The sequence below is a fragment of the Spermophilus citellus genome (assembly GCF_964194105.1).
Source record: "Spermophilus citellus genome assembly, chromosome: 3".
Taxonomy (NCBI): domain Eukaryota; kingdom Metazoa; phylum Chordata; class Mammalia; order Rodentia; family Sciuridae; genus Spermophilus; species Spermophilus citellus.
In genome coordinates, this window is record NC_138184.1 from 212,897,475 (window position 1) to 212,916,626 (window position 19,152).

The 19,152-nt window shown below is 35.8% G+C and overlaps 1 protein-coding gene across 1 annotated transcript in view; it reads left to right on the forward strand.

Annotated features, from left to right (window-relative positions):
- The window catches only part of AGBL3 (AGBL carboxypeptidase 3), a gene marked incomplete at its 3' end in the record, with an annotated part of 86,613 nt that extends 75,121 nt beyond the window's left edge, over positions 1 to 11,492 (forward strand). Inside the window, exon 18 of the mRNA XM_081283317.1 lies at positions 11,075 to 11,492. Coding sequence (XP_081139443.1) covers positions 11,075 to 11,492 — 418 coding nt within the window. The remainder of the gene's footprint in view (positions 1 to 11,074) is intronic.
- Positions 11,493 to 19,152: the final 7,660 nt, after the last annotated feature.

The window sequence follows — 19,152 nt, forward strand, 5'->3', positions numbered from 1 at the left end:
AGAGTCCACTCACCAGATACAAATATATACTCAAAGCCATGCCCCAATTCCCACCTTCTCCAACCACACCCTACCACTTCAGTTACCACACATATTAATCCCTACAAGGGGATTAAATCACTGATGGGTTAAGACTCTCACAACCCAATCATTTCTCCTCTGAACCTTCTTGCACTATCTCACACAGGAGCTTTTGGGGATAACCTCACATCTAAACCATACCAGTCTGCCCCAAAACCTCACAACCATCTCACAAAGCAAAATATATTTTTTTCCATTTCTAAGAGTCCCCATAGTCAGCAGTTCCAAGATTTGCTCAAAGTTCAAGTCCAAAGGCTTCACATTGTGAACTCCTATAAAATAAAAAGCAATTTATAAATATCCAATATTTAATGGTACATAGTAAACATTTCTATTCAAAAAATGAGGGGCATAGAAAGAAGGGATAGGACCAAACCAAGACCGAAATGCAAGTCCTGTAGCTTCATGTCCTGCATCCGGGCACAAGGCATCTTGATGTTTTCTCCAAAGGGCATGTGTAGCTCCACCATTTGTTGCAGCCCAAGTGGCCTTTTTTGGCTTGTTTCTGCTCAATTCCTGTAACTGTCCTACTATGATGTCCTATGTTACTGGCATTTCTGTTTTTTTTAATTTTTATTATTGGTTGTTCTGTTACTTGCATTTTTTAATCTCAGTAGTCTCCACGGCAGCTTCAGCTTTCTCCACACATCTCCACACTTTGATGTCTCAGGGGATGCCCACAGGGACTCCAACCCTGCTGTATTTTTCCTGGCCTTCCAGGTCTTCTTTTGAAATCTTGGTGGAAGCCTTTATGACCTCCTGACTCCAGCATCGTGCATTCCTGCAGAACCAGCATCACTGGTTGATGTCAAGTTCTGCCGCCATCTTGAGCAGTAGCAAAGCCTCCAGAGACCCTTGCTATGGCAGCCTCTGAGTGCCAGGGTGGTTGAGCACGTTGAAAAAACTTCCTAGGCCCTTTATTGGAAGAAGGGTACCCTACTCATCTCAAGAGAATTTTCACTTTTACTCCCTTGAGCTTGAGATGGGTGTGGTCTTGCCAGCTCCTGAGATGCCCGTAAGCCATCTTTCTTATTGTCTCCAGGAAAAATCTTTAGCATTTCTGTAGTGGCAGTATTGTCTTTAACAACTGCAACTTCCTTAGTTCTAGTTTTATTCTGGCCTTTCAAATTCACTTTTTCCAAATCTTTCTGCTGTGCTTGCTGCTCCTGATTATCACAATAAATTCATATAAAAGCCATCAGCAATATCCATGCCACCACCTGAATGCTATGCTGCCTAGACATTTGTTCTGCCAGATTAAAAAGTCCACTGCTTCTAAAATCAGCCTCACAGAAAGTCTCTGGACATGGGCAAAATGAAGACAGCTTCTCAACCAGAACATAACACTAATTGTCTCTGCTGCAAATTCCAATAGTGTCGCGTCTACCCGCCAGCAGGAATGACGACAACAAACAGGATTCTTCTTTAGCACGCTTTACTGGGAGCTTCCATTATGGTTCGATGAGAGAAAGGACCCTGAACCCGAAAAGACCACCCCTAATATACTAGAGCCGCGGCCTAAGTCTCATGTGATTGGACAAAAGCGCATAGCAACACAGCAGCAGCCAATAAGGCAAGGAATTCAGCACTGGCGCCCAGAGCCAGGAAGTACAGGTCAACTGGTTCTTACCAGTTTTTACTGGTTCTTAGAACACTCAGCACATTATCATATCGGCTCACTCCGGAACTGGCCGACCACAAAGCACTGAGTTATTGTCCAAGAACTAAGCCAACACCCACACAAGGCAGCGCAGCAAAATGGCTCACCACACAATAGAGTCATCCTCTGAACCCTCTTGAGCCCTGTCTTCATTGTCCCTGGTTCTATTGGCATTCTGGTCTTTTGAGCTCCCACCAGAATTGGCCATTAAGCTTTGCATATAACAATCTAAAGCATTTCCAGCTTGCACTTTTAAACATCTCAAATTCCTCCCACCAATTCCAAAAAAGCTCAAAAATCTTCTGAACCATTAGGCACAGCAATGACCCCACTTCTCAGTACCAATTTCTGTTTTACTCATCTTTTTCACTGCTGTGAATACAGGACCCAACCAGTGCAACTGTAGAGAAGGAAGAGATTATTTGAGGGCTCGTAGTTTCAGAGATCTCAATCCCCAGATAGTGGCTCCATTCTTCAGGGCTCCAGGTGAGACAAGAACATAACAGTGGTAGAGTGTAGCAGAGGCTTACATGGTAATTAGGAAGCAGAGAGTCCATTCACCAAATATAAATATATATCCAAAACCACGCCCCAATCCCCACCTCCTCCAGCCACACCCTACCACTTTAGTGGTAAATCACTTATTGGATTAAGACTCACAACCCAATCATTTCTCCTCTGAACCTTCTTGCACTATCTCATACAGGTGCTTTGGCAGGAGGTGGGGGTGGTGGTGGTGGATATGTTAGAATTTTCTAAGATTTTTAAAAGTCACGATAAAAAATGGTTTAACATACACAGTTGAAACAAATGGGAAAAAATAAGAGTCTTAGCAGAATAAAGAGAGATGGAGAGAAAAGGAGAAAGATAATATTAATAAGAACCAAATTTAAAAATTTTAACTGAAAAGTATAACAACTGAAATAAAAAGTCAGTAGATGAGCACAATAGCATAAGTAAGGTGGTGGAGTAGAGGAAAGAGTGAACAGAGAAAGAGAAAAATATAACTTATCTAATATCAGAGCTAAAATACAGTAAAAATAAAATGAGAAGAGCCTAGGAGGCTATAAAATAAATTTTTTTATTCATGTTATCAGCGTTTCAGAAGGAGAGGTGAAATAAGATAGGGGCGCCAATGAACTCAAAGAAATAATGCCTGAAAAGTTTGTAAATTTGTCAAGAGACATAAACCTGCAATCAAAAGGTGAGCAATAACTCAAAGGACCAAGGCATTAGACCAGAGACATTGTGCCTACTAGAAGAAAATGTAGGCCCAAATCTCCATTATGTCAGCTTAGGAACTGACTTCCTCAACAAGACTCCAAAAGCACAACAAATAAAATCAAGACTCACTAAATGGGATGATATCAAACAAAAAAGCTTCTTCACAGCAAAGGAAACAATCAAGAACTTGAAGAGAGAGCCTACAGAGTGGGTGAAAAATCTTTGCCACATGCACCCCAGATAGAGCTTTAATCTCCAGGATATATAAAGAACTCAAAAACAAACTTAACACCATAAAAAACAAGTAACCCAGTCAATAATGGGCAAAGGAACTGGACAGACACTTCACAGAAGAAGAGATACAAATGGTGAACAAACATATGAAAAAAAATGTTCATCTCTATCAATTAGAGAAATGCAAATTAAAGCTATATTGAGATTTCATCTTACTCTAGTCAGAATAGCAATTATCAAGAATACAAGTAACAATAAATGTTGGTGAGGATGTGGGGGAAAAGGTACATTCATACATTGCTGGTGGGACTGAAATTGGTGCAACTACTAGGAAAAGTAGTATGGAGATTCTTCAGAAAACTTGGAATGGAATCACTGTTTGGCCTAGTTATTCCACTCCTTGGTCTATATCCAAAGGGCATAAAAATCAGCATACTACAGTGATGCAACCATTATCAATGTTTATGGCAGCTCAATTCACAATAGCTAAGCTATGGAACCAAACTAGGTGCCCTTCAACTGATGAATGGTTAAAGAAAATGTGATGTGTATAGATACACAATGGAATATTACTCAGCCTTTTAAGGCTGCTTCTTTAGAAAAATGAAATTATGGCATTTGCTGGTAAATGGATGGAACTGGAGACTATCATTCTCAATGAAATAAGCCAATCCCCAAAAAAACCAAAGGCTGAATGTTCTCCCTGATATGTGGAAGCTAACACACACTAAGATGGGGTGAGTGAAAGGAAAGTGGTGCACGACTAATCACACACACAACTGGGTTAAGAAGCGGGTTTATTATCAGGAGCCTGACAAGGCTGCTCTGCACAAAGAGAGGGACAGAAGCAGCAAGTGAGGGAGAGCAGCAGCAACTCCCCCTCAAATGATACCTTTTGTAGGCTAGAATCATGGCTGGGCACTAGGTGCAGGTTTAGTCTTGACTGACATAGTAAGTATCTCCTGATCTTTGTGGAAGGCAAGCTTGTTTCTTGGGAACAGAGACAGGCAGTTTTCCTATCTCTCAGAGGGGGAACAAGGAAACCTGCATGTCCCTTTATCTTCTCAAGGAGAGAACAGGGAAACCAGTATGTCCCCATCTCAGGGGCCGGTAAGTTGTCTTCTATCTCTCAATGAGAAAACAGGGCAAGACCAGCACATCTCCAGGCCGGTAAGTTTATCTCGGGCTCCTTTCTATTTCTTGGGAATAAGAACAGTATTCATAAAGTGGGGGTGAAGGAAAGGAAGATGGCTGCAATTATGCTAACATCAGGGGAGATTAGAAGTTCGTTGGATTAAATAAAGGGGAATGGAGGGAAGAGTGGGGCCAGGAATGGGAAAGACAGCAGAATGTTTTGGACATAACTTTCCCATGTTAACATATGAATACATGACCAATGTAACTCCCCATCATGTACAAACACAAGAATGGGATCCTAATTAGAATACGTTATACTCAATGTGTGTATAATATATCAAAATACACTTTACTGTCATGTATATATAAAATAACACATTTTTAAAAGTGAAAAAAATATATATTTTTCTACATCTGTTGATGTGATCATGTGCTTTTGTCTTTAATTGATTAACCTGATGAATTACATTGAGCTTCTAGTGAATTTCTAAATAAACGTAGTCACGATGTTTCAAAAAAATTATCAACTGAAACTGCCAAAGACACATTAAGTGCCCAGCGAGAAAAGCAATCTTTAGCATTTGACCTACAATTTCATACTCAGTGAGACTATTTCCCAAGAATGATAATAAAATAAAAACATTTTCAGGTAAAATGAGTTTTCATGAAAACATATTAAGACAAAAATCTAAAGCATGTAATTCATAGCAAGAAAATCAACCCATAAGTAAGTTCTGATAAATAAAAGAGAATTGTGAATAAATAAAATAGTAAATATGTGGATTAATTTAAATAATTATCAATACAAATAATCGATAATAACAAACATGAAAAAAAAAAGCTAAGCAAGCAACTAACAGGACACACCCAAAGAAATTCATACCAATTTACCAAAATTTAACTTCAGAAAACTAAATAAAAAGACAAAATCTTGAAAGGCATCAGAGAAGAATAACACCTTTCCTACAGGGAAAAATAACTTGAATGACAGTGGAGGCCAGAAGAAATGCACAATAGTTGAAAGGAACTATGGAACTAAAATTCTATACCCAGTGAAAATAAAGGTGGACCCAAGAGATCTTCACATGAAGTAAAACTTAAGAGAGTCTTTGACCAATATTAATTAATATTCTAAACGAATCGCTAAAGGTTTTCTCTAAACAAAAAGAAAACAACAAAAGAAAGACTATCAGGAAAGAATATGGTAAGCAAAAATACAGGTCAGAATAATGGGTTTTCTAAATTATGTTTGTTGAAGTAAAAGTTATAACACTAATATTGTTCTAAATGTATGTAAATGAAATATTTAAGGCAATTATAAATGTGAGAGGGTAAAGACACACAAAGGAAGTAGTTTCCATGTCCAAACTAGTAACACAACACCACCTTTAGATTTTGATGTTGTTCATATGTAATATAATGTGTAGAGCAGTCTCTCAAAAAGCTATTTGAAGTGATACACTCAAAAGCACTACAAATAAGTCAAAGTGGAATTCTCAGTTCACATCATCCAAGATAGAAACAAAAAACAGTGAACACACAGAAACAATGTCAATGCTTGAAATAAAACCAGCAAAGACAGATTGGCAGAATAGATCTAAAAACATTACTCAATGATACATAGTTCACTTGAAACTCATTTCAAGTATGACAATGTAGACAAAATGTTAAAAAGATGGAAAAAGACATATCATGCAAACATTAATAAATGAAAGGAGTAACTATATTAGTATTCAATGAAGCAGATCTCAAAAGAAAATTATCAGAAAGGCACATTATATAATGAGTAACAATTCACTAAGAACACACAGTAATCTTACATGTGTTTGCTTAAAACTACAAACTGATTACAAAATATGTAAATCAAAAACTGGAAAGAGACATAGGCAAATCCACTATTTATTCAACAAGTAAATGGCAAATAAGGATATTAAGGAATTCAACAACAACAAAAAAATACTTAATTGGTAATTAGCATTCCACCCAACAACAGCATAATACACATTCTTTTCAAGTGTACACAGAGATTATACCAAGATAGACCAAAACTGGTCTTAAACAAACTTCAAAAAATTGAAGATAATTTAAACAATACAAAGTATAATCTGTGACCACAATGGAATCAAACTAGAAATCAATATCAAACAGAACACAGACAAGACACCCAAATATTTGAAAAATGAACAACACACTTCTGAATAATTCATGATATAAAGACAGCCTCAAAAGGAATAAAAGTATATATTGAAATGCATGAAAATGAAACCTCAATATATCAAAACTTGTAGGATATAACTAAAGCAGTACTGAAATGGAAATTTATAGAAATAATTGCATATGCAAAAAAGAAGAAAAAATTCAAATCAATAATCTAAGCTCCCCACCTCAAGAATTTTTTTCCTTTCTATTATTAGTTGTTCAAAACATTACATAGCTCTTGACATACCATATTTCATACATTTGATTCAAGTGGGTTATGAACTTCCATTTTTACCCCGTATACAGATTGCAGAATCACATTGGTTACACATCCACATTTTTACATACTGCCATACTAGTGTCTGTTGTATTCTGTTGCCTTTCCTATCCTCTAATATCCCCCCTCCCCTCCTCTCCCCTCCCCTCCCATCTTCTCTCTCTACCCCATCTACTGTAATTCATTTCTCTCCTTTGTTTTTTTTCCCTTTCCCCTCACTTCCTCTTATATGTAATTTTGTATAACAATGAGGGTCTCCTTCCATTTCCATGCAATTTCCCTTCTCTCTCCCTTTCCCTCCCACCACTCGTCCCTGTTTAATGTTAATCTTCTTCTCATGCTCTTCCTCTCTGCTCTGTTCTTAGTTGTTCTCCTTATATCAAAGAAGATATTTGGCATTTGTTTTTTAGAGATTGGCTAGCTTCACTTAGCGTAATCTGCTCTAATGCCATCCATTTCCCTGCAAATGCCATGATTTTGTCAAGAACTTTTTTAAAAAAAAAGATCAAATAAAAAGAAAGGTAATAATAAAAATAAGAGTGAAAATCAAAAACAGAAAAATGACAGAATATCAGTGAAATAACTATTTCTTTACAAGATAGGTAAAATTAACAACCTTCTATCAAGACTGTCAAATAAGGAAAAAAACAAATTACTAAGTAGGAATGAAACAAGGAATATCACTAAAGATCAAAAGATAGTTGAAAACAATACAGATACAAATTTAACAATTTACAGAAAATAGATCAACTCCTTAATACACTCTTTCCCTCCCTTCCTCTCTCCCCCACCTCACAACTCACTCAATATGGAATAGAATATTTGAATGCCTTTTAACTATTACAGAAATTGAATTCATAATTTTAAACTCCTAAAAAAAAAAAAGAATCTCCTGGCCCAGATGGTTTCACAAGAAAATTTCATCAAGTACTTAAAGAAGAATTAATACCAATTTTACAAAATTTTTTTCCAGAAAATAGAAAAGTAGGTCTCTGTTCATTTCATGAAGCTACCCATTGGCCTGATACCAAAACCAAAGACTGTAAAAATAAGGAAAGATATTGAATGAGGTCACTCATAGATGTATATTAGAAAATCTTTAACAAAAAATTAGTGAATAGAATACAGTGTTAAATTTAAAAAGAATTATACACACCTTGGTAGTGTGATCCACTTCAGGAATTCAAGGATGGTTCAATATTTTTAAAAATCAAGTACACATCTGTAATGCCAATTACTCAGGAAGCTGAGATAAAATGATTGCAAGTTCAAGGCCAGCCTGGGAAACTAAGCAAGATCATGTCTCAAAATAAAATTAAAAGGCCTGGGGATATAGCTCAGTAGTGAAATGCTTGCCTAGCAGACACAAGGGCCTCAGTACCAACCACACACACGTGTGTGTGTGTGTGTGCGCGCACACACACAAAATCAAGGTAATCTGCCATATTAGCAGGCTGACGATCAAAACCCACATGATCATGTTAATTGGCACAGAAAAAAAAATTGACAAAATGACAAAAAAATCATGATAAAAATTCTCAGAAAAAAATAGGAATAGAGAACTTGTCATAGTCCATTTTCACCATTTTTATCCAACAATGTACTAGACGTTCTAGCCATTGTAAAAGAAACAAAGCATACAGATCAAAATAAAAGGAATAACATGGTCCCTTTTTAATAATGTTATTCTCTAAAAACAAGTCTCAAGAAGTCTATTGCAAAACAAAACTCCTGGAACTAATAAGCAAGTTCTTCTAGACTTCAGAATATAAGATAAACATACAAAACATATATTTCTATATGTAAGCAATGAACTGTGTACATCAAAATTACAAATATTATACAATTTTCAATATCTCATAAAAATGAAATACATAGTTGAAAATTTACTAAATAAGTGTAAGACTTGTATGTTGAAAACTACACAACATGAATAGGAGAAATCAAAGATCTAAGAGAATGGGGGAAAAACAGCATGTTCCTGGATTGAAAGATTCAATGAATAAAGATGTCAGCTCTTCCCAAATTGATATCCATGTTTTACACAATTCTTTTCAAAATCCCAACAAAACTTTTTCACAAAGGCATTAAAATAGCAAAAACGATTTTGACAAAGGGTAAGTGGGAGGAATCAGTCTGATTTCAAGATCTTTTATATAGCTACAGTAATACAATGTACTATTGGAGGATGAATAGATATATACATCAATAGAATAGGGTAAAAAACCTAGAAATAAACCTATAACTGATTATATAAAAATGCCAAAGTCAGAAGGCTGAGACAGAAGGATCACAAGTTCAAAGACAGCCTCAGCAAAAGCAAGGCCCTCAAGCAACTCAGCAAGACCCTGTTTCTAAATAAAATATAAAAAGGGATGGGAATGTGACTCAGTGATTAAGTGCCCCCTGGGTTCAATCCCTGGAACCAAAAAAAAAAAAAAAGAAAAAGCAATTCAACGGAGGCAGAAGGTCTTTTCAAAAAACAATATTGAGATAATTGGACTTCAGTAGGTCAAAAAGTGAAACTTAAATTCATAGTACAAAGATTAATTCAAAATAGATTATGACCTTAAGTGTACAACATAGGACTACAAACCTTTTAGGAGAAAAATAGAAAATCTTCAGGAACTGAGGTTGAGCAGAGTTCTTAGACTTGACACCAAAAACATGATTCATAAAATGATATATCAGTAAATTGGGCTTTATCAAAATGAAATGTTCTGTAAAAGACTATGTTGAAAGTATAAAAAAACAGGCTATAAAGATATGGCAAACCATATGATCAAAATACTTCTCTCTGGATTAAAGAATTTTCAAAATTTCAAAATTAAAGCATTTTCAAAAGTTTTTTTTTTAATTTTAATTTTATTGTTGGTTGTTCAAAACATTACATAGTTCTTAATATACTATATTTCACAGATTGATTCAAGTGGGTTATGAACTCCCATTTTTACCCAGTATACAGATTGCTGTGTCACATCAGTTACATTTCCATTGATTTACAAATTGCCTTTCTAGTGACTGATGTATTCTGCTGTCTAGGAAAAAGACATGAATAGACATTTCACCATACAAAATATACAGGTGACACGTAACCACATGAAAAGATGTTCAACTAGCCATTAAAAAATGCAAATTAAATACATAATGACCTAGCACTGCACATCTTTGAAATAAAACAACAGGGCTGAGAATGCTCAGTATCACAGCACTTGCCTAACATGTATGAGGCCCTGTATGGGTTCATTCCCCAGCACCCCTGCTCCTGCCCCCGCAAAAAAGCACCACACCAAATGTAGAGAAATTGGATTACTCATATATTGCTGGTGGTAACATAAAATGGGCAACTGCTCTGGAAAACAGTTTGGCAGTTTCTTTAAAAATTAAATATATAACTACCATTTTACCCAGCAATTACTCTCCTGGAAATTAACCCCAGTGAAACAAAGGCTTAAATTCACACAAAAACCTGTACACAAATATTTATGCAGCTTTATTTGTAACAGCCATAAATTGGAAATAATCCACATGTTCTTTGATGAATCATTAAGCTGTAGTACATCTGTGCCAAGGACAACTACTCAGTAGTAACAAGGAATAAACTAATGATGTGCAAGGTATCCTGGATGGATAACCAAAGAGAACTATGCAAACTAAAGCTAATTCAGAAGGTCACATACTTTGTGATTCCATTTATATAACATTCTTGAAATAAGACTAGATAATTGGGATGATAGATTAACGGCTGCCAGGAATTAAGGAGGGGATGGGCAAGGAGGGAAGTCAGCACTAAACACAGCAATGTGAGGCCACAGTTTTGTATCTTAACCACAACAATGTCAATATCCAGGCTACGGTATTGTACTATGGTTTTGCAAAATGTTACGTTTAGAAGAAACTGGGTGAAGAGTACGTGGAATCTTTATTATTTCTCCCAAATGCATATTAGTGTACAATTACTCAAAAAGTTTAGGAGCTGAGATTATAGCTCAGTGGTAGAGTGCTTACCTACCATGTATAAGGCCCTGGGTTCAATCCCCGGCACTACCAAAACAAATTAGAAAGTTTAAGTAAAATGTAGTTAAAAGTTTGTGGTTAGAAAACCTGAGAGAAATGAAATGGCTACCATGAATAATTTACAAGATCTCCCTCTCTCGAAAAAAAATTTCCCTCTTGCGATATGAGGATCTCTACCTTGATTTTGTAGTCTATAAAGTGGGTACATGTCCAGCAAAAATTCACATATTTAATTTCTTTTCTAGATCAAAGCCAGCTACTTGCATAAATATAAAGAAATACAACTCATCTTGGACGCCACCCAGAAACCCTCCTTTTGTAACCCAAAGGAATCTTAGGACAGATGCCTCAGAATGGTTCCAGTCTGTGCCCCAAAGGTCACTTGAAAGTTTGACACCTCTCAAAGGCACCAAGAAGAGGAAAAAACATGTTCTCTGGGCCACAAAGACTGAAGACATGAACCTTCTAAACAGCAAATGGGAGACTGCTCCCTCAAGCTTTGAAGTGGTTGCAAATATAAAAGATAAGAGTCTTCAAGATGAAGAAACCAAACTGCAGAGCTCTAAGCAGATAGTTCCTCATCTCCCCAAAACCAAGGAGGAGCAACCACATCAGAATGACAGACAACTCACCTTCCACCTGAGGTTCCAAAGAGACAATTAATCTCGCTGTTTTCTTGCTCTGAAAACTGGATGAAAGATGACATTGCTGACATAGTAAAAAGAAAACAAGACAAGCCTTCCTTCACTAAACCTCCCTCTTTACAGGCATATGCAGATGCTAAACTACAAATTCAAGATATCCCATATTATTTAATGGAAACATCTACCAGATATTTAAAAAAAATCTAGAGAAAATATAGAAAATTTAAAAACTCTAAAAATATTTATATTTAATTTTTGTCAGCATGAAAAAACAAAATTCTGAACTTTTGATTTCTTCCAGAATTACTTATGCATACAGCACCAAATAACTAAGAATTCAAGGGAGAAACGACATGTGCTATCACTAATTTTAACCTCCCTATTAGGTACTTTAATGAACCAGTCAACATCATTTCCTGAATTTATTTCTATTATGTGATTGGTATGCTTGGAATCACTGATGATATAAGAGACATTTCTCCCCACCAGAAGAATATCATATAATTGTCCACATAAGACATACATGACTTAAAATGATTACAGATAAGTGCATATATTGTATGTTGCTATGTCATAAAGAAAATACCAGGTATTACAAGGTGATAGAGTGGCACAAAATGGCACTGAAATGTATATATTATAGTTTAAAAGTCATTTTACTTATCAAAGTTAAGCAAAGATGTAAAATATTAAAAGCACAATTTTTCTTATAACTGATGAGTACATCCATTCTAGAGCTGTACATCTCTAGCTATTTATTCATGTGGACACTGTGGAACAAATTCAGCACCTCACATTCTGTCATTCATAAGGCAGCAAGCACTGGGAGAGATTCCTTTAAGACAATGCAGAGAAACAGATCAAGCAGGTAAGTCAGGATGGATGTAGCAAATGAGAAAAGAGTCAATTAGTCCTGGGTCAACAATGGCATCCCATACAGGATGAGACTAAGTGGAATGAAAGTTAAATAACTTAGGTACATGAAAGGTGAAGGCCACAAGCCTAATTAGGATTGAGTGGAACCAGGAAGATCCAAAGTTGGTGATCTGTTCTCAACAATATTTCCAGTAGCTGAAGAAGATTTAAGAGTCTGTTATAATATTTAAAGTAAATATTGTGTTTTAAAAGAGACTTGACCATAGATTTCTTGAGTTTTCTTCAACATATGATCCAGTTATCTTCTGGATAAAATAGATTGTGCTTTGGAGGTAAGTATTCTGTCCCCCAGGGGCCCCTACTTTTCACCCCAAAATTCTTATTCTTACTGACTAGGAAAGAGCAGAGGTCTGCTCCTCCCAGATGCCTTCTGCAAGGTAAATGCTCCAGCTTGGTAAAGTGAGGATAATGTTCTGAACCATAGCATTTATTGTAGCTGACATCAGGATGAGTAAGAGCTCTCAAAATTCAATTTTGCTCTTATTCTCAAAGATGGGGGGGGGGCGGTAAGTAAGCTCTGGGAAAATCTTTTTTTGTGTGTGTGTGTTCTATGTATTTTTTTATTATTTTTTATTTTTTTTATTGTTGGTCGTTCAAAACATTACATAGTTCTTAATATATCATATTTCACAGTTTGATTCAAGTGGGTTATGAACTCCCATTTTTACCCCGTATACAGATTGCTGTATCACATCAGTTACACTTCCATTGATTTACATATTGCCATTCTAGTGACTGATGTATTCTGCTGTCTATCCTATTCTCTACTATCCCCCTTCCCCTCCCCTCCTCTCCCCTCCCCTTTTCTCTCTCTACCCCCTCTACTGTAAATCATTTCTTCCACTTGTATTATTTTTCTCTTACCCCTCCTTTCCTCTTATATGTAATTTTGAATAACCCTGAGGATCACCTTCCATTTCCATGCGATTTCCCTTCTCACTCCCTTTCCCTTCTCACTCCCTTTCCCTTCCACCTCTCATCCCTGTTTAATGTTAATCTTCTTCTCAAGCTCTTCGTCCCTACCCTGTCCTTGGTTACTCCCCTTATATCAAAGCAGTCATTTGGCATTTGTTTTTTAAGGATTGGCTAGCTTCACTTAGCATAATCTGCTCTAATGCCATCCATTTCCCTCCAAATTCTATGATTTTGTCATTTTTTAAAGCAGAGTAATACTCCATTGTGTATAAATGCCACATTTTTTTATCCATTCATCTATTGAAGGGCATCTAGGTTGGTTCCACAATCTTGCTATCGTGAATTGTGCTGCTATGAACATCGATGTAGCAGTGTCCCTGTAGCATGCTCTTATTAGGTCTTTAGGGAATAGACCGAGAAGGAATAGCTGGGTCAAATGGTGGTTCCATTCCCAGCTTTCCAAGAAATCTCCATACTGCTTTCCAAATTGGCTGCACCAATTTGCAGTCCCACCAACAATGAACAAGTGTACCCTTTTCCCTGCATCCTCTCCAGCACTTGTTGTTGTTGGACTTCATAATGGCTGCCAATCTTACTGGAGTGAGATGGTATCTTAGGGTGGTTTTAATTTGCATTTCTCTGACTGCTAGCGATGCTGAGCATTTTTTCATGTGCTTGTTGATTGATTGTATGTCCTCCTCTGAGAAGTGTCTGTTCAGGTCCTTGGCCCATCTGTTGATTGAGTTGTTATCTTATTGTCTAATTTTTTGAGTTTTTTGTATACTCTGGATATTAGGGCTCTATCTGAAGTGTGTGGACTAAAGATTTGTTCCCAGGATGTAGGCTCCCTGTTTATCTCTCTTATTATTTCTTTTGCTGAGAAAAAACTTTTTAGTTTGAGTAAGTCCCATTTGTTGATTCTAGTTGTTAACTCTTGCGCTATGGGTGTCCTATTGAGGAATTTGGAGCCCGACCCCACAGTATGTGGATCATAGCCAACTTTTTCTTCTATCAGACGCCGTGTCTCTGATTTAATATCAAGCTCCTTGATCCATTTTGAGTTAAGTTTTTTGCATGGCGAGAGAAAGGGATTCAGTTTCATTTTGATGCAAATGGATTTCCAGTTTTCCCAACACCATTTGTTGAAGATGCTATCCTTCCTCCATTGCATGCTTTTAGCCCCTTTATCAAATATAAGATAGTTGTAGTTTTGTGGATTGGTTACTGTGTCCTCTATTCTGTACCATTGGTCCACCCGCCTGTTTTGGTACCAGTACCATGCTGTTTTTGTTACTATTGCTCTGTAGTATAGTTTGAAGTCTGGTATCGCTATACCGCCTGATTCACACTTCCTGCTTAGCATTGTTTTTGCTATTCTGGGTCTTTTATTATTCCATATGAATTTCATGATTGTTTTATCTATTTCTACAAGAAATGCTGTTGGGATTTTGATTGGCATAGCATTGAACTTATAGAGAACTTTTGGTAATATCGCCATTTTGATGATGTTAGTTCTGCCTATCCATGAACAGGGTATATTTTTCCATCTTCTGAGGTCTTCTTCTATATCTCTATTTAGGGTAGTTTTCATTGTATAGGTCTTTCACCTCTTTTGTTAGGTTGATTCCCAAGTATTTTATTTTTTGGGGGGATATTGTGAATGGAGTAGTTGTCCTCATTTCCGTTTCAGAGGATTTGTTGCTGATATACAGGAATGCCTTTGATTTATGCGTGTTGATTTTATATCCTGCCACTTTGCTGAATTCATTTATTAGCTCTAATAATTTCTTTGTAGACCCTTTTGGGTCTGTTAGGTATAGAATCATATCATCTGCAAATAGTGATAATTTAAGTTCTTCTTTTCCTATTTTTATGCCTTTAATTTCTTTCGTCTGTCTAATTGCTCTGGCCAGTGTTTCGAGGACTATGTTGAACAGAAGTGGTGAGAGAGGGCATCCCTGTCTTGTACCAGATCTTAGAGGGAATGCCTTCAATTTTTCTCCATTCAGAATGATGCTGGCCTGTGGCTTATCATAGATTGCTTTTACAATGTTGAGGTATGATCCTGTTATCCCTAGTTCTTCTAGAGTTTTGAACATAAAGGGATGCTGTACTTTGTCGAATGCTTTTTCTGCGTCTATCGAGATGATCATATGATTCTTATTTTTAAGTCTATTGATGTGGTGAATAACATTTATTGATTTCCGTATATTGAAGCAGCCTTGCATCCCAGGGATGAATCCTACTTGATCATGGTGTATAATTTTTTTGATATGTTTTTGAATCCGATTCGCCAGAATTTTATTGAGGATTTTTGCATCTAGGTTCATTAGAGATATTGGTCTGTAGTTTTCTTTCTTTGAAGTGTCTCTGTCTGGTTTAGGCATCAGGGTGATGTTGGCCTCGTAGAATGTATTTGGAAGTTCTCCCTCTTTTTCTATTTCCTGAAATAGCTTGAAAAGTATTGGTGTTAGTTCCTCTTTAAAGGTTTTGTAAAACTCTGCTGTATACCCATCCGGACCTGGGCTTTTCTTAGTTGGTAGTCTTTTGATGGTTTCTTCTATTTCCTCTATTGTTATTGGTCTGTTTAGGTTGTCTATATCTTCCTGACTCAATCTGGGCAGATCATATGACTTAAGAAATTTATCAATGCCTTCACTATCTTCTATTTTATTGGAGTATAAGGATTCAAAATAATTTCTGATTATCTTCTGTATTTCTGAAGTGTCTGTTGTGATATTGCCTTTTTCATCCCGTATGCTAGTAATTTGGGTTCTCTCTCTTCTTCTCTTTGTTAGCATGGCTAAGGGTCTGTCAATTTTATTTATTTTTTCAAAGAACCAACTTTTAGTTTTGTCAATTTTTTCAATTGTTTCTTTTGTTTCGATTTCATTAATTTCAGCTCTGATTTTAATTATTTCTTGCCTTCTACTTCTTTTGCTGTTGTTTTGCTCTTCTTTTTCTAGGATTTTGAGATTAAGTATGAGATCATTTATTTGTTGGTTTTTTCTTGTTTTAATGAATGAGCTCCAAGCAATGAATTTTCCTCTTAGAACTGCTTTCAATGTGTCCCATAGATTCCGATATGTTGTGTCTGTGTTTTTATTTATCTCTACGAATTTTTTAATTTCCTCCTTGATGTCTTCTATAACCCATTGATCATTCAGTAACCTATTGTTCATTCTCCAAGTGATGCATGATTTTTCCTTCCTTCTTTTATCGTTGATTTTCAGTTTCATTCCATTATGATCAGGTAAGATGCATGGTATTATCTCTACTCCTTTATATTGTCTAAGAGTTGCCCTGTGACATAATATATGATCTATTTTTGAGAAGTATCCATGTGCTGCTGAGAAAAAAGTGTAACTGCTTGATGTTGGGTGGTATATTCTATATATGTCAATTAAGTCTAGGTTATTAATGTAAATCCGTCCTCTAGATTCTGGAGCACCTCAATTTCACTGGAAATTCCCAACAAGGTAGCCTTCAGCCGTTTCACCTCGTCTTTCTCCCACACAGTGACGCGGCGCACTGGGGTGATGCACTCCCATCGCCGCCATCTTCAAGATCATCCTATGTATTTTTTTAAAATATTTTTTTTAGTTGTAGATGAACACAACACCTTTATTTTATTTATTTATCTTTTTATGTGGTGCTGAGGATTGAACCCAGGGCCTTACATATGCCAGGCGAGCGCTCTACCACCAGAAAATCTTGATTTATTTTTTTATCAGTGAAATATCTATCACTTGAACCTTCAATTGTCTTCAGGGTTTAAGATTATAAACTATGGAGCTGAGTATCTTTGTGAATAATACAATAATAATAATAATATACAATAATAAAATATATAATATAATATATATAATATATATAATATATATAATATATATTATATATAATATAATAATATATATAATATAATAATATATATTATATATATATAATATAATAATATATATAATATAATAATAATAATACAATAATAAACCAGTTCCTCAGAACATAGAAGTATAGGGATATTTCCTTAACAATTTTACCGTGGTCCTCACCCATAATTGTTCTTCTAATAATCTTATTATTTTATACAAATACTTGACATGATGCTCTCCCTAGGAGAATATGTAGGTTCACTTTTCCACTCTGCACTTTAACTTTTAGTTTTCTGAGTATGCCACTCTCTTTCTTAAAGGCTATTCATTTTTCTCTGCTTGGTATACTCCTCACCCTAGTAGTTTACTGGAAAACCTCTACTTCTTTAAGATTAAATTTAATCACCATAAACCTCAGATACCCCCAGGAATTTTAAACAGATATAATTAATAGGCTGAGAGTTCTAATTGGATTCATAGATAGCATGCAAGAACAGATGGGTAATATAAGAAGAGAGATGTAAACTCTAAAAAATAAAAAGAGATGTAGAAATTTTAAAAAACAGTAGTAGAATGAATGAATTTTCATAAATAATGACAACAAACCATGGATCCAGAAAACTTACAGAACCCAAATGCCAAAAATTCTACATGTCATACTCAAACTCAAGAAAATCAAAGACCTAGTAAAATCTTGAAAGAAGGCAGAGGAAAAAATAACACCTATCATATATAGATGAGCAAGATGAGAATTACTTTTGGGTTTTCTTTAGAATCTGTGTAAGCAAGAAATCGAGTGAGATATTTATAGTGTTAAAGAATAACTCCTTAGTTCAGGTTTCTGTAACAAAACACCATGGAGTGAATTGCTTAAATAGCAGGAACTTATCTCTCACAGTTCCAAGTGGGAGTTCTAAGATCAAGATGCCAAGAGATTCAGTGTCTGGCAAGGGTACAGTCAGTGGCCATCTTGTGCCCATCATGACTTTTTTTATAACAGCACTAATTTATGAGGATTCCATCCTCACGACCTAATTACAATTATCTTCCAGAGGCCCCACCTTGTAACACCATCACATTGGGGGTGAGCTTTTCAACATATATATCATGGGAGACACATAACAACCATCAACCTAGAAATCTCTATCCAGTGAAATTGTCTTTGGAAAGTGTAGAAAGATGCTTTCTTAGGCAGAAATCAAGGGAATTTTTCACCACTAGACTTAAGAGAAAATGTTGAAAGTTCTTCAGAGGAAGGAAAATTGTACAACTCAGAAACTCTGATATACATAAAGGAAGAGCAATAGAGAGAAAATAAAAGTAAACTGTTTTTTTCTTAATTGATAAAAGATAACAGTGTTTTAAAGATAATGAGAGTGGACTGGGGATGTGGTTCACCAGTAGGACACTTGCCTAGCATGCATTAGCCCCAGATTCAATCACCATGACCAGAAAAAAAAAACATGATAATAGTAACAATAAGTTCAGAAATTATAGCTTGTATATAAATGAAACAAATACCAGCAATTGAGTAGGAACGAGAGTACTCTGCTAAAAAGTACTTGCATTATCCAGGAAGTGATTGGAATAGAATTATTTGAAAGAGGATTTGGTTTTGATGTAAATTTGATGCACTGTACAAAGGTGAAAAAAAGAAGCATACTTGATATAATAAAAGGAAAAAAGTTATGAAAACAAGAAGAGGTACAAAAAGAATGGAAGACAAGAAGCAACAAAAGCAGCAGATAGAAAACAGTAACAAATATGGTAGATACTAATCCAATCACTTTTTAAAGGAAATGGTCTAAATATAGCAATTATAAGATAGGACACTGTCAGAGTGAATAAAAAGAGAAGTATTTTCTTGATGTATCACTTTAATAGAAAGAAATGGGTTTAAAGGGATGAAGATATGCCCTGTTAACCCTAACTGAAAGAAAGTTGGAGTAGCTATGT